The sequence below is a fragment of the Pygocentrus nattereri genome, chromosome 28 (assembly GCF_015220715.1).
Source record: "Pygocentrus nattereri isolate fPygNat1 chromosome 28, fPygNat1.pri, whole genome shotgun sequence".
NCBI classification, from domain to species: Eukaryota; Metazoa; Chordata; class Actinopteri; order Characiformes; family Serrasalmidae; genus Pygocentrus; species Pygocentrus nattereri.
The window spans coordinates 6,497,531-6,513,507 of NC_051238.1; the positions used below are offsets into that span (position 1 = coordinate 6,497,531).

At 42.0% G+C, this 15,977-nt stretch overlaps 1 protein-coding gene across 3 annotated transcripts in view; it reads right to left on the minus strand.

The window, feature by feature from the left end:
• The window catches only part of adamts10 (ADAM metallopeptidase with thrombospondin type 1 motif, 10), a 136,609-nt gene that overhangs the window by 95,898 nt on the left and 24,734 nt on the right, over positions 1-15,977 (minus strand). For 2 of the 3 annotated variants that reach the window (XM_037535925.1, XM_037535923.1), the window contains exons 4-6: positions 9,059-9,218; positions 6,975-7,177; positions 5,568-5,651 (exon numbers count right to left, since the gene is read on the minus strand). In XM_037535925.1, coding sequence (XP_037391822.1) covers positions 5,568-5,651; positions 6,975-7,177; positions 9,059-9,218 — 447 coding nt within the window. The remainder of the gene's footprint in view (positions 1-5,567; positions 5,652-6,974; positions 7,178-9,058; positions 9,219-15,977) is intronic. The other variant, XM_037535924.1, reaches the window with a different exon arrangement.

The following is a 15,977-nucleotide window of genomic DNA, read 5'->3' on the forward strand; positions in this document are numbered from 1 at the left end:
TCCTTCAACACAGTTTGACAATAAATGATCTTAAACTCTGGAGTTAATGTAGAACTGCTGATTCACCCTTTAACCCTGAAGATCAGCGCAGACTGCTGGTCACCATAGCAACACCATAGCAACACAGACAATAATCTTGCCTAGTTAGTAGCAAATGAAACGGCAAGATGAACACTGATATTTTAGAGATAAATGGACAGACTCATTAATATTTATAATCCCTCCCGCTGTTTCCTGATACGTTTCCTGATACAAGTTTTTGTTTGAATTTTCCCGTTCCACCTTAAATGGTACAGTTGTTACATTCTGGCACCTCAGGCACCATTTAAGGTGGGACGGGAAAATTTGAATGAGAAGCTGGCTTAACCTTTGCAAAAGGTTGGACGCTGAGGCATTTTCTAACAAACTGCTCTACTTTTGAGGAAAGGTTTCCTGCAAGAGATGTGAGAAAAGCAGCTATAGCTGAGCTAAAGCTTAAAGCAGAGAAAAGTCTGTATGCTTTTTGTTTATATTATAATTTTTAGCCTATACTAGATCATTAGCACACACTGAGACATATTTAAAGCCAAGATTGCAAATGTTACTTCAGTAAAAGTGTAAATGTGCTTTTTCCACTGAACTATCACTTTAATATGTTAACAGTACAGTATTAGAGGGAGTTGTGTTTGGGTCATGGCCTTTGTCTCTCTATCACTGTGAATGTGTTTAGGGCACAGTGGGACAGTTCTGCGTCTCTGCTTCTGGCTCAATGGACCATTAACACTGCCAGAGATGCGCTTGCTTGCTTTCTTTCTTGCTTTCTTTCTTTCTTTCTCTTTTCCTCACTCTAGGACTCTCTCTGTCTTTTTTGTCCCTTCCTCTCTCTTTTCCTCCCTTCTTTTTCCTCTATCTGCCCCTTTCTCTGTCTTTCTCATTAGCTCTTCTTCCCTATTTCTAACTCTCTCCCTCCTACAGTCTCTCCCTCTCTCTCTCCCTCCTTCACTCTCTCTCAATTCCTCTCTCTCTCGCTTTTTCTTTTGCCCTCACTCTCCCTTTTTTCTCACTCTCTCTGCCTTTCTTTCTCCCTCTCTCGCCCCCTTCACTCTCTCTCCCTTCCTCTCTCTCTCCCTCTTTCTCTTTCCCCCCTCTCCCTTTCTTCTCACTCTCTCTGCCTTTCTTTCTCCCTCTCTCGCCCCCTTCACTCTCTCTCCCTTCCTCTCTCTCTCCCTCTATCTCTTTCCCCCCTCTCCCTTTCTTCTCGCTCTCTCTGCCTTTCTTTCTCCCTCTCTTTCCCTCCACTCTCTCTCCCTTTCTCTTGCTCTCTCTCTCTCTCCCTCTGTTTAACACTCTCTTTCTCTCTCTCTCTCTCTCTCTCTCTCTCTCTCTCTCTCTCTCTGTCCATTACTCTTCTCTCTCTCCCTCTATTTCACTCTTCCTCTCTCTCTGCTGCACTGGCTGCAGTTCGGTCACTCTCGTAACCCAGGAATGCACACAGTGACATAACCCATAATCATCTCTACCCATAATGCCCTGCTCTGCGGGTTTTCTTTCTTGGGGGAGCGTCTGTAATGTCTGCGTCTGTGTGTGTGGTGTTCTGATTTGGAAGCTGGTTACTTTTAGTTTCTCCTCAACCACAACACACAGACGTACAATAATAATAGCACCCCTAGCGCAGGCCCTAACGAGCATAATGACCTCACTGCCATCATTTGTCAGATGACATTAGGCGGAACAAATTGCAGGAGCACAAATGTGTGGGGGGGTATTTTTAGTCGTATGTGATTTTGGATGGTTGATGCGTGGTTACGGACGCCACAGAGGCCCTCGCGGTGCTGCCAGGCCCTCCCCTGAAGCCTAAATGGGTTTGTTTAAAGGTCTGAACTCCAGCTGTTCGTTCCAGAGACCCTTTGAGGCCAGCACGCTCAAGGCCTGCCATTAACACCCCAACTAGGGTGGGCAGTTGATGCACAGAGTCCAACACACACCATATTATTAACATTATACAGCATTTAGGAGAGTTTTTGTGAGTAAGCAATATATAAATATACATAATACATGTCCAAAAGTTTGTAGAAACCTGCCCATCCAATGGGTATTAAGGTATTAATAGGCTTGTCCTCCTTTGCTGTACTAACAGCCTCTACTCTACTGGTAAGCCTTACATTAGATGTTGATACATTGCTGTGAGGATCTGACTGCAGCCACAAGAGCTTTAGTGAGGTCAGGTACTGATGTTGGATGATCAGTTCTGGATCACAAACTCATCCCAAAGGTTTTGTATGTAGCTCAATCACCTTAACGCAGTTCCATTGCTCCACAGCCCCATGCTGGGGGGCTTCACACCCCTCTAGCTTGGCACTGGGCAAGGTGACCAAAGTCTCATGTGCAGTTGCTCCAGTGTCCCTCTCAATTGGTCAGTGAGCAATGTTAATTGAGCACTTGTGGCAGCAATGGGTGCACTCCTGAGTCGGCTGTCTCAATACTTTTGGACATACTACATACATAAACACTCAGACTAGAACAGTGCTAGCTCAGTCCAGAGCCCCAGCTCAGTTCCTATATTGATGTTTAAAGCTTATTGGTGTGCACATACGCACGTCACCAGGGTGGAGCGACAGGTCACAACCAACAACAAGGGCAGTCATGGCAGGGTCGGCACCGCACCCAGTACAGCGGGCCAGCAAACAGACCGGACTTATGGGGACTGTCTGAGAGGTTCGTTCAGAAAGGACACTTAAGCTCCATGAATTAAGAAACAAGGAGCTCTTTGAGCAGGGCATAACTCTGGGGGCCCCATTTGTCCAGCTTGTCAGAATACGAGCTTCTGTCTTTAGCATCCTAATGAAGTCCTGCATGTGCTCCTGGTCCTACAGTGCGCTTACTACACTCTTTAAAATAAAGGTGCTGAAAAGGGTTCTTTGGAGTGATGCCATGGAACAAGAACCACTAAATAACCTTTCAATGGATGGGTGCTCAAAGAATCTTTATTGTAAATGAGCATGAAAAGACTTTTAAATGTTTAAAATCTCTTATTAGCACACCTTAAAGCTTATTTGTCAGTTATTTTTTATTGAAGTTATTTTGATGTATTTTAACAACGCCGATCCCATTTCTTATTTTTACCCTTACCCCTTGCTTTAGAGTTACTCTTTGCCCCTTGGAACTGAGTTACAAGGGGTAGTGGTTGAAATCATTCCCTCTGAAATGGGACCCTCAAATAAAAAGAGCAGTACTTCATTATCAGCTACTGGCGCTGCTCTGTGGGCGACCCTGCCCGTCTGCAGTGGCAGCAGAGGAGGGGAAAGTTCAGCTCCTCACTGCTGGACTTTAGATACACTTAGGGAATCAGGTGCCTTCAGAAGCGGGGGGGATAAAACAACTAATTCTTTGCTGATATGAAGCTGAAGTCAGATATTCACCAGCTTCTTGTTCAAATTTTCCCGTTCCACCTTAAATGGTGCAGTACTTCTGACACCTGAGGTTGTATGCAATGGGAAATTTAGCTAGCTAGCTACTAAGACATTAGCATACTGCTAGCAAGTTTCATGCCTGTTATGAAGAAATGTACCATAATACATTGAGACAACATTAAACTAATATAATACAACGGTTACTGTAATTTTTAACAGAAAAAAATCCACATTTGTGCTTCTGAAAAACCTCCATTTGGATGACCAATCAGAGGGGTAAGGGCTAAGGGTGAAATGGGATTGGGCCTTGGGAACCATTTCTGTAAGAGTGCTTTTATACTTTTAGTTCTGTTCTCTTGGGCCGGACCAAAGCTGAAGATGACACACTGTTGCATTTTAATTCTTTTGTGCTTTAGCACTAACACTGACCTTTTTAACCTCCTAAAATCTCAGGCTTATTACATACTAAGGCTTATAATTCAGTAACTACAGAGACTGCAGTGCAAACTGGCTGAGCTGCTCTTAAATTATAGAAGTGTGTAATAAAACTTTAGGCCTGCCGGTGGCCCTAGCCATGTAACGAGTTAAATCTGAACTAAAGTATAGACAAGACAAGGGACTGGACAGATTTTATGATGTACACAACTGTACAACAGTCACACTGCTCTTGGTTCTGGACCAGGTAGCGTTTCCACTGTGCCCTTTAACTTGAACTTGCGAATGATACTTCCGATAGTGTCTCTTGGAATATTTAACAACTTCGCAATCTTCTTATATCCATTGCTATTCTTGTGAAGAGAAATAACCTCTTCTCATGTCTTCTGGGACCATTCTCTTGCCTTCACCATGCTTGTAAACACACCAGTAGATGTCTAGAAGGAGCTGAGTATCACAGTCCTTTTAAATCTGCCTAATTGGTGCTTATTATGCTTGATTGCTGCTCGTTGACATCCACAGGTGGTTTTAATACCTGATTGAAAACCCTGGAATGAACCTCTGTTCTTAAGACTGGTAGTCGTACAGGGGTTGAATAATTGTGTCAATGAAGAAATCACAAAAAGGCCATTTAATACTTTATGACAAAAACAATTGATGCTATTTTAGTTGCATTTAGTTCTTTAACAAGTCCTTGTAAGATTTAATTATGAACGCAATTACAAATGTGCACTGAATTCCATAAAACCCTTCACAGCATGAACAACACAGGCCTAGTTTCATCCTCATGGACGACAATGCTCCAGCTCATCGAGGTCACGTCCTTAGGGAACGGCTGCTGGAGACTGGGGTTCCTCAAATGGAGTGGCCTGCACTTTCTCCAGACCTGGATCCCATAGAAAGCCTATGGGATCAGCTGAGTCCCCGAGTAGAGGCTCATAACTCTGTACTCCAGAACCTCAATGACCCGAGAGCCGCCCTTCAAGAAGAGTGGGATGCCGTGCCTCAGCAGACAATGAGTCGACGTGTCAAGCTGTAATTGATGCTCAAGGGCGCATGACAAGTTATTGAGACATTGGCATTTTTTGTTGGGGTATTCCCGCCACTGTTGTTGGCTTTTGTTTCAATAAACTGAGATGAGGAGATCACCACTGCATGCTTCTACTTAGATGCCCTACTTTCATGATATAACATCACTGTAGCGTGAACTTTTCAGTTTTCCATAAATTTCACCCAAAAGCCAAATATCCCTAACTTTTTGTGAGTAGTGTGTGTATATATATATATATATATATATATATATATATATATATATATATATATATATATAAAACTGCTGTTGTAGGAACAAAACCTTGTATCTCCAAAATAGTAACTTTACAGAAGAATGAAAAAAACCTACTTTACTTTTAATACAAGTCAATGGAACCAGACATCTTTCCAAGCCATTTTGGGCTGTTTCTTTTGGTTCGTTCTTATCGAAATTTACACACAATGTAAAGGACAGCAGACATTTTCAAATGATGTCAAAAACTGAAAAACAACAAAAACGAAGATATGATGTTTTCTTCCCACAGCAGTGAAATGTGTAGATTAGATTTAAGATCATTTCACCAGACAAAGTATTATTTTTTGCAGTGCGAGTGTACATACAACGTGGTTCTGCACATTCAAGACACGTGACATGACTGAATCTATATTAGCACCGTGTGAATGGATCAGTGTGAATGTGATTTTTTTTACCTGGTCCTCCATTAACAGGATCAGTCGAGTCACCACAATGTTCACTGCGTTCCCCAGGCTAGAATCCTGGAACAGTTTGGCAACCTGACCTCCAGAGAAAGAAGAAAAGACCAGTCTAAAAAAAGAGCCATCTCTCTCTCTCTCTCTCTCTCTCTCTCTCTCTCTCTCTCTCTCTCTTTTACTTCTCTCTAAAACTGTAAAGTTCACAGACTTTACTGTCAACTGTGACACTTTAATCTCTTTACTGTCTGTTGTAAAAACAGCAGTTTCATTGCAGACAGTTCAGCTAAGCCCTTTGTTTAACACAAGCTTAAAGGGGAATTCCACCACTCTGTATAATAAATAACTAAGATAAAGTCATTCAGATTGTTTTCATGTGAAATCATACATTTTACTGAATCAGGGAATCGACTCCACAACACAAATGTAGCCATTTCAGTTATAATCCAAAACCACCTGTGAACCTACACGTCTTCTGCGCTTTTATAAGTAACATTAAAAATGTTAAAATAGTAGTAAATCTGAAAAAAAGTAGTTTTCTTTTGGGACTCTTTTGCCTCAGAATGCCCTGCATGTGCCTCTACACCATGAATTACTTTAAAAATACATTATAGGTATTCACTAAGACTATCTTGTTTCAGGAACAAGGCAAAGTGCTCAATTTCGTGAAGCTTTTAGAAGCATTAAAGTCTTCCGACGTCTGGTTCCTATCATGACCACCGTGAACAATACTGTCTTAGTAAGTTTCTCTAGTTTGGGACATTTCACACCAAACCACTCCAAACGACTTTGTTTACATCTTAACACACGAGCATCATAAGCCACTAGTTCCTTGTAGTCTAAGATCAGGACTAAGTTGGTGCTAATTAGGAAATGTTTACTATACTATAGCACTACACTACGTAGTACTGAATATATTGCTACTCTAGAGGGAGTAAATAAGGTTTATCATAAGATTTCAAACCATATAAACACAATAGAGTCAGGCTTTGTCAGATGACCATTATGTTCAGCTTGACAAACTGCATATTCTCTTTGGAGACTTCTGAACTTATGACCTCATGCCTTGCTGCCAAATGCTCCAACCTGTGGAACCATCCTTCCACAGTAGCTCAGGCTTCTGAGAGGCATAACAAGGTCTGTTTGCTGGGTGCTTCCAGTGCAAACATGCCACAGTCTTAATGAGGGACATTGCAATAATGTGCCTGCCTGGTGTGATGTACTCCACTTTTATGAAACACATGGATTTACAATCTATTTACTGATGCTGCTCTTGAGAGATCAACTTCTCAGCTATAGGGGATAAGCAGTAAAAAGGGGGCTGTGATATAATACCCAGTGCGATCATCTTCCTCATAAAATCATCAGTGATAAACTGTACAGGGAACCAGGAGATTTGAAACTTACAATATTCATAACAGCCAGGATGTACTGCTCAATGTCTCGCCGGCCGTGGTATCCCACCATCATCTTATCAGCCACCACCAGCGTTTCCACGTAGCGCTCGCGGCTAACCGAGCGTTTGAGTGGCAGCTGGCCACGTCCCATCTGGTTGGGGGAGGGTTTGATAGTTCGCTGCCACCAAGTGAAGCTCTTGCTGGGTTTTTCATCTGCAACAGCCAAAGACTATTAAGCACTCAAAGCCGTGTATGTCTTGGGGAAACAACTGATTTTACAGCATTTGGAGCAGGAATCATCACTAAATTCTAGAGATGGCAGCATTATCCAGTTTCACTATCAGTCTGATACCAGAGAGAATTCTGGGTTTTGATATCGGAGGGGAAAAAACATTGCCGATCCAATTTTGCAACAAATGTGCTCTAAAAATATCACAGAAGTACTTATAGCATGACATTATCCAAAGCAAAGAAAAGCAGGTCATGTGATAACATGTTTCTTTTCCCTTTTGCTGTGAAGCTAAATAGTGATTTAGGGTGCTTTCACATTTACCTTGTTTGGTCTGGACCTGTGGACTTTTCAGTTTGGTCTTCAGTTTGATGTGAATGGTGCCTTTAGACCACCGTCCAAACCAAAGGACGAAATATTTGGTCCGACCAAAAGAGGCGCTCTCCATCCGTATCAAACTGAATCATGATTCGGTTCATTTGCAGTGTGATAACACTTCTTCAGATGGTTTGGACTGATTACAGGATGTTGACACAGTCCCATTAAAAATAGATGAGGAAAAAGAACTGGGAGAGAAAAGATGAGGTAACATTTAACTGTAATTTGGTCTGACATGCATAAAAAGATCAAAACTGGGGCTCTGGAATGGTGCAACTGTTGAGAGTTTGATCCCTGGCGATACCACAGCCATCTGTGGCCGGAAGTCCAAGAGAGCACAACTGGTCTCGATCTCTCTGGGTGGGAAGAATGGTCCCCATCACCCCTCATCACTCACCAAGATTCTGGCCAGTGCAGGTGTCTGTTAGCTGATATAACAGAACTGGTGGTTGGGGCTTTCCTCTGCGCTAGCGGCAGCTCGCTACATAGGACTCAGGGGAAGCCTGTGCTAGCCTTTGCCCTGCGATTGGGGGATTCCTAATTAGCGGGTCAGGCTGGGTATGTCTAAAAAAAAGCCAAAACGTCTACCTTATACAGGATGAGATAGAGGGGATTTGAGAGGACAGGAGCGCAATGCCACCTGAAGATTAAGAAACTGCAGCAGCAGTATATAAAGGTAGTGCAGTGGCAACAAAATGAATATGTCAATTAATTTTTCTCCAATTAAATATGGAAAAAGCTACCTACCGAACCCACAATACGCTACTTCAAACGCACGATCCTCTACAAATCAATCAATGCAATCTTCTTTAGTCCCCTCGTAAAACAATGTAAAACCAAAATTAACTGAATCAAAGACATGCAATGTAACAAAAGACATGAACCTTCGTCTGGACTTTCATGTGTGAAAATGCCCTTAGAACTACAGAAGAAAAACCACGCATGACAGTGGCTCAGTGACGGCTAGCAGGCTAATGGCTCCACACAATTCAGAACACACTTGATTCCAGTTAACTATCACTCCAACACCAGACTTTTGTGTTCAGATTTGACTCTAAGCTCATGTCAATGGAGCATCAGTTCATCAGAACAAGCCTGTTCTTTGGTGTCTGAAACTGTTAGCCTGCTAACTAAGCTACTAGTCACTATTAGGTGGTAACAGTTTGCATTCTATGATTGGTGGAGACGTCAGCCTGCTAGCCAGTGCTGTCCAACCATTACAATTCTTGCCGTCCTGGTGCGACAATGGAAAAGACTAAGGATTTCAGAGAAGTTGGTATCGTGCCATCTCTAATAATTTTAGCGATGAGGCCAGAATAGAGGAAAGCTCAACATTTTCTTCCACTCATCTAAGGTCCCTGTTTCACAGACAGTAACGCTAGCTACACTGACATTCTTGCTAGGCCACATCAAACCAGATCAGACATATCACATAAAAGACTGAGCTCATGCTGAGTGATAGATCATCTTTAGGACTGCAGACTTACCAATGACTCCACAGGACTGGTCCATGTACAGATGTCGCAAGGATGACCTTTTGTACACCACATGGGGGCGCCCCTCTCTCCCATCCACACTCGTATGGTTTTCAGCAGAAACCAGGGGCTCAATGAGGTACTCCTCCCCACCAGCTACAATCACCCCCTGCTGGAAGAGCAAACAGGTAATTGATTGATACTTTCTACACTAAAGTATATGCTGTAGTCCAAACTCTGAGAAACAGCCCCAAACCATTATGACTCCTTCACTGAACTTTACTGTCGGCACTGCGCTCAAGCAGGTAGCGTTCTTCTGCCACCCACCAAACCCAGATTTTTCCGTTAGACTAGATCACCAGAAAGTGAAGCGTGATTCATCACGCCTGAGAATATGTTTGCACTGCTCCAGAGTCCAATGGCACCATGCTACACATCACTCCAGCTGATGTTTGGTATTGTGCATAGTGATGACCAGGGGATATTTTGGTTTATCCATCTGAATTCACATTCAGACAAATTATTCAGTAACTGTATGAAATAAATGTAACTTTTTTTTTTTTCAAATTAACAGAACGTGTTTTATGATCCCACATATCACTACATTCTTACAATTTACTGCTGAAAGCCACAAATCTGATGCCTTTTGTATTTTTTTATAAAAATCATTTTTACAGGTCAGATCACTGGAGAGACGCCATTTGTTCATAGTTTATAGCCCAGATTTGTGGAAAAAACGGGTCGACTTTCAGTAGAAAAACAAACTTGAGTTCAGCTTCTTTTATTATAAGGGTTTAAAATGACATCACCGTCTATTAGACTGGAGAGAAGAGTTACAGCCTCATACGACGCCCAGCTTCTGAATGGAGCTCATGAAATATGAAAGTTATGAAGAACATGACAAAGTGTCTTTTGGAACCACCAGTGGTTACAAGGAGTTGAAAAGGTTAAGGCCTCTGTGCAGCAGCTCGGGCAGAAACCATTTCATGAAGCTCCTGACCCACAGTCCATGCTGATGTCACTTCCAGAGGCAGTTTGGAATTCTGTTGGGAGTGATGCACCAGAGGAGAGTCGATTTTTTCCGTGTTACATGCTTCAGCACTGTGAGTGTACATGGTCTAGGCCTTTGTGGCTGAGCTGTTGTTCCTAAATGCTGCCATTTCACAATAAAAGCAGTTGCCAGGGGCAGATCTAACAAGACAGAAATTTTACAACTAGTTCATGGCAAAGGTGGCGTCCTATGATAATGCCACGTTTAAAGTCATTGAGCAATTCATTATCACTCATTTTACAGCCAGAGTCTGTCTGTGGAGATCATATGACTAGGCACTTGATTTTAAATGCTTGCTATGAACAAATTTGGCTGAAACACCTGAACCCAGTAATTATGAAGGGTGTCCACAAACTTTTGGCCACATAGTGTATGTTCACACAATGTAAGGGGCAGCTGGTGTTTTCACAAAACATCAAACAGTGATGATAAATTGAAGTGCTTTTAGCTGGCACAACAAATAGTGACTTCCCACTGTGGCCTCCTGGGATGACTTGATTTCCCATGATGAGCAGATTACAACCTCTGACAAGACAATCGAATCAACAAACCTCATCGCATGTTCCCCAATACAAATGACGTTCCCCTTACAGGTCAGTCAAGGCCACGCAGCTGGACAGGTCAAACGCTCTGGGAGAGTGATTCAGTCTGCATGGTCAATTCACAGCCATACAAACAACACTCCTGCACTGTTCTACTGCACTGGGACTTTGGAGACACAACACTTCCGCACCTTCTCCACTCTGAGCTCATAGGCCTGCAGGCCATGGAGTTCAATGCACGTGTTGCTTTGCTCTCTCCTCCTGTCTGAGGTACACTCTCAAACTGCACGTAATCCTGTAATGAATTTAGTGACGCCCTCATGGACACAGCTCGTTCCCTACTGAATTATGCTATGCTACTCTGACCACCAGTAATTATCCTCGGAACTTCTTAACGCCTTCCTGAACACATTCAATTGCTCCAGTGTATTCACCAGTGTCAGCTAAGACCCAATTACTAATGAACTACAATTGAATCAAGCATGACTCAGAGATTCTCTCCAGACATTTGAGAATATCAAGCCAAATATTATCATACATGATGTCAGATTTCACCAAACTCACAGGTTCCCATGACGCCTGCCCTTAAATATGGCTTTGGATCTCAACTAGGTTCCATTATATCTCTCTCCCAGTCTATCCATGTATCCATTAGTGTGAAGGGCTAAAAGGGGTAGCCTAAATGAGTGGGTATTAGCCTTGGCTCTCTAACCTCTTGTTTACGCAGGTGCATGACTGGCTCGGGCCAGTAATGAGCATGCCCACAGAACTCTGCTTGAGACCGAATCCATCATTAGGATCCAAAACACCTGTTTTTGGAATGGAGCGATAAACCAGCTGGCACCTCCGAGGCTGCAGGAACAGCTGTCCGCTGTGGGCCTGAGTCAGGGCCCAGAAAGTGCTCTTATGAGTGAAAGAGAATGAAGGGAAAGAACATTATATCATCACGCTGCACTGATGGCCTCAAAGTCACAGCCAGGAAGTATCAATAATTGATAGCACATTGTGAAGGCTATTAAAAAAAACACAGAAGAATAAGCTTCTTGTGTCATCGGTCTGATCAAGTTGTACCGCTGCTAATCACAGCTGACACCTTAACAATGAGCCTTTTCCAATCATCTGGTAAGACAGTCCAGTGAAGTGTGTAGTCTTTGTTAGTCTCAGAGTCGTTTGACCACAGTTCGCTTGTTTAATTGAGGCTAGCGTTTGCCAAATTGGATCCTGGATCTATCCTGGAATGCTCTGCGCAGTTTATCACTGTCATGATTGAGCTTGTGAAGGATTTGTTAATCAGACGAATAAGATGTGCTAGAACAGGTTTGGCACTCGGCGACTCCAATCATGGTTCAAATCACAGCGCACTTTTCAACATTTCGTGATTACTATAGTAAATAAAAGCCATATTGGGACCACAGAAAGCCACAGTAGATCACATGTGCCTTTAAATTGGCAGAGAAAGGCAGTCAGGCTTTTAAACAAACACAAAAGCTACCTCAGCCAGTGTTACTATCCTAGTCTTTTTTTGATACACTTGTAAAGAGATATTATAAGGTATAAGTTTTGTTACAAGTTTTTCATTCGTTAAATTTATTTGATTGTAAAAAGGTACTTTTATTGCCGCTCTCATAGTGGTGTGTTCTAATGTAGTGTAGCAGCACTCTGCTATGTGACGCTACATGGCTCTGTGCGACCTTAAGCTGTGCAGTGGTGTGATGCCCTGGGACCAGATTTGAGCAAATTTCTGGTCTAGTTTAGGGTTGTAATAATTACATGTACGTGTATCCTGCCTTTCGCCCAAAGACTGCTGGGATAGGCTCCAGCACCCCCCCACGACCCTGCAGGAGAAGCGGCTTAAAAAATGGATGGGTGGATGGATGAATGGATGGATGGATGGATGGATGGATGGATGGATGAATGGATGGATGGATGGATGGATGGATGGATGGATGGATGGATGGATGGATGGATAATTACATGATTGAAATTAGTTACTTGGTTAAAAACCATATACATTCATGTAATTTCCTCCTGGCCTCAAATGTACCCAATCAGCCAAGACATGTGGCAAGACACTGGTGCTACAAGGCCAACATGGTTAAAAAAACAAGTCGCTGCTGTCGGAAGAAAACCTTGTATCTCCATTTTTTACATTTTTCAGTTTTTCACGTAATTTGAAAATACCTGTTCCCTTTTACATTGTGTGTAAATTTTATGATGAATAGAATAAAGAAACAGCCTAAAATGACTTGAAAAGAGGTCTGGCTCCATTGACTTACAGTAAAAGTAAAGCATGTTTTTTCCTTCTCCTGTAAAGTTACCATTTTGGTGATATGAGGTTTTGTTCCGACAACAGCAAAGTCAAAAGTCACCCAAATCTTTTCTCTAAGGCCCAATCCCATTTCCTCCCTACCACTCAACCCTTACTCCTCGGTTTTGTGTTCACACCTAGGGATAGGGTGTCCCGCTTTTTATTGGGAATGAGGGGTAGGGTGACATGTAACTAAATTTAGAAAGCTAAATGCTGCACCATTTAAGGTGGAACGGGAAATTTAAACGACAATCTGGAGAATATCTGACTTCAGCTTCATATCACTGAAGAATTAGGGGTGGGCGATAAAAAAACAACTGCCCCCCTCTTTGAAGGCGTATGATACCCTAGATGTAACTAAAGTCCAGCAGTGAGGAGCTGAACTTTCCCCTCCTCTGCTGTCACTGCAGACGGGCAGGGCAGAGCTACAGAGCAGCGCCAGTAGCTGATAATGAAGTAGTGCTCCATTTCATATGGAAGATTTCAACCACTACCAAGGAGACACTCCAAAATAAAATAAGAGAGACATCAACCCCATTTCTTATTGTTGGTGTCAAACATTTCCCCAAATCATCTCTCAACCCACTCAAACCCAATCCAGGTCTTCAATAGGGTTATACAGACTTGACATGCTTTAGGTCATAGAATGGCTTCCTGTACTACAAAAATGAACAGAGGTTCAGTGTAACTGAGTATTGTGTGTAGCTGAGTACTGTGTGTAGCTGAATATTGTGTGTAGCTGAATATTGTGTGTAGCTGAATATTGTGTGTAGCTGAGTATTGCGTGTAACTGAATATTGTGTGTAGCTGAGTATTGCGTGTAGCTGAGTATTGTGTGTAACTGAGTATTGTGTGTAGCTGAATATTGTGTGTAGCTGAGTATTGCGTGTAGCTGAATATTGTGTGTAGCTGAGTATTGCGTGTAGCTGAGTATTGTGTGTAACTGAGTATTGTGTGTAGCTGAATATTGTGTGTAGCTGAATATTGTGTGTAGCTGAGTATTGCGTGTAACTGAATATTGTGTGTAGCTGAATATTGTGTGTAGCTGAGTATTGCGTGTAACTGAATATTGTGTGTAGCTGAGTATTGCGTGTAGCTGAGTATTGTGTGTAACTGAGTATTGTGTGTAACTGAATATTGTGTGTAGCTGAGTATTGCGTGTAACTGAATATTGTGTGTAGCTGAATATTGTGTGTAGCTGAATATTGTGTGTAGCTGAGTATTGCGTGTAACTGAATATTGTGTGTAGCTGAGTATTGCGTGTAGCTGAGTATTGTGTGTAACTGAGTATTGTGTGTAGCTGAATATTGTGTGTAGCTGAGTATTGCGTGTAACTGAATATTGTGTGTAGCTGAGTATTGCGTGTAGCTGAGTATTGTGTGTAACTGAGTATTGTGTGTAACTGAATATTGTGTGTAGCTGAGTATTGTGTGTAGCTGAATATTGCGTGTAGCTGAGTATTGCGTGTAACTGAATATTGTGTGTAGCTGAGTATTGTGTGTAGCTGAGTATTGCGTGTAGCTGAGTATTGTGTGTAACTGAGTATTGCGTGTAACTGAATATTGTGTGTAGCTGAGTATTGTGTGTAGCTGAATATTGTGTGTAGCTGAATATTGTGTGTAGCTGAGTATTGCGTGTAACTGAATATTGTGTGTAGCTGAGTATTGCGTGTAGCTGAGTATTGTGTGTAACTGAGTATTGTGTGTAACTGAATATTGTGTGTAGCTGAGTATTGTGTGTAGCTGAACATTGCGTGTAGCTGAGTATTGCGTGTAACTGAGTATTGCGTGTAACTGAGTATTGCGTGTAGCTGAGTATTGTGTGTAGCTGAACATTGTGTGTAACTGAATATTGTGTGTAGCTGAGTATTGTGTGTAGCTGAGTATTGTTTGTAGCTGAACATTGTGTGTAGCTGAGTATTGCGTGTAGCTGAGTATTGAGTGTAACTGAGTATTGCGTGTAGCTGAGTATTGCGTATAACTGAATATTGTGTGTAGCTGAGTATTGTGTGTAGCTGAATATTGTGTGTAGCTGAGTATTGTGTGTAACTGAATATTGTGTGTAACTGAGTATTGTGTGTAACTGAATATTGCGTGTAACTGAGTATTGCTTGTAACTGAGTATTGTGTGTAACTGAATATTGCGTGTAACTGAGTAGTGCGTGTAACTGAATATTGCGAGTAACTGAGTATTGCTTGTAACTGAGTATTGTGTGTAACTGAATATTGCGTGTAACCGAGTAGTGCGTGTAACTGAATATTGCGTGTAACTGAGTATTGCGTGTAACTGAGTAGTGCGTGTAACTGAATATTGCGAGTAACTGAGTATTGCATGTAACTGAATATTGCGAGTAACTGAATATTGTGTGTAACTGAGTAGTGCGTGTAACTGAATATTGCGAGTAACTAAGTATTGCGTGTAACTGAGTAGTGCGTGTAACTGAATATTGCGAGTAACTGAGTATTGCGTGTAACTGAGTAGTGCGTGTAACTGAATATTGCGAGTAACTGAGTATTGCGTGTAACTGAGTAGTGCGTGTAACTGAATATTGCGAGTAACTAAGTATTGCGTGTAACTGAGTAGTGCGTGTAACTGAATATTGCGAGTAACTGAGTACTGTGTGTAGCTGAATATTGTGTGTAGCTGAGTATTGTGTGTAACTGAATATTGTGTGTAACTGAGTATTGTGTGTAACTGAATATTGCGTGTAACTGAGTATTGCTTGTAACTGAGTATTGTGTGTAACTGAATATTGCGTGTAACTGAGTAGTGCGTGTAACTGAATATTGCGAGTAACTGAGTATTGCTTGTAACTGAGTATTGTGTGTAACTGAATATTGCGTGTAACCGAGTAGTGCGTGTAACTGAATATTGCGTGTAACTGAGTATTGCGTGTAACTGAGTAGTGCGTGTAACTGAATATTGCGAGTAACTGAGTATTGCGTGTAACTGAATATTGCGAGTAACTGAATATTGTGTGTAACTGAGTAGTGCGTGTAACTGAATATTGCGAGTAACTAAGTATTGCGT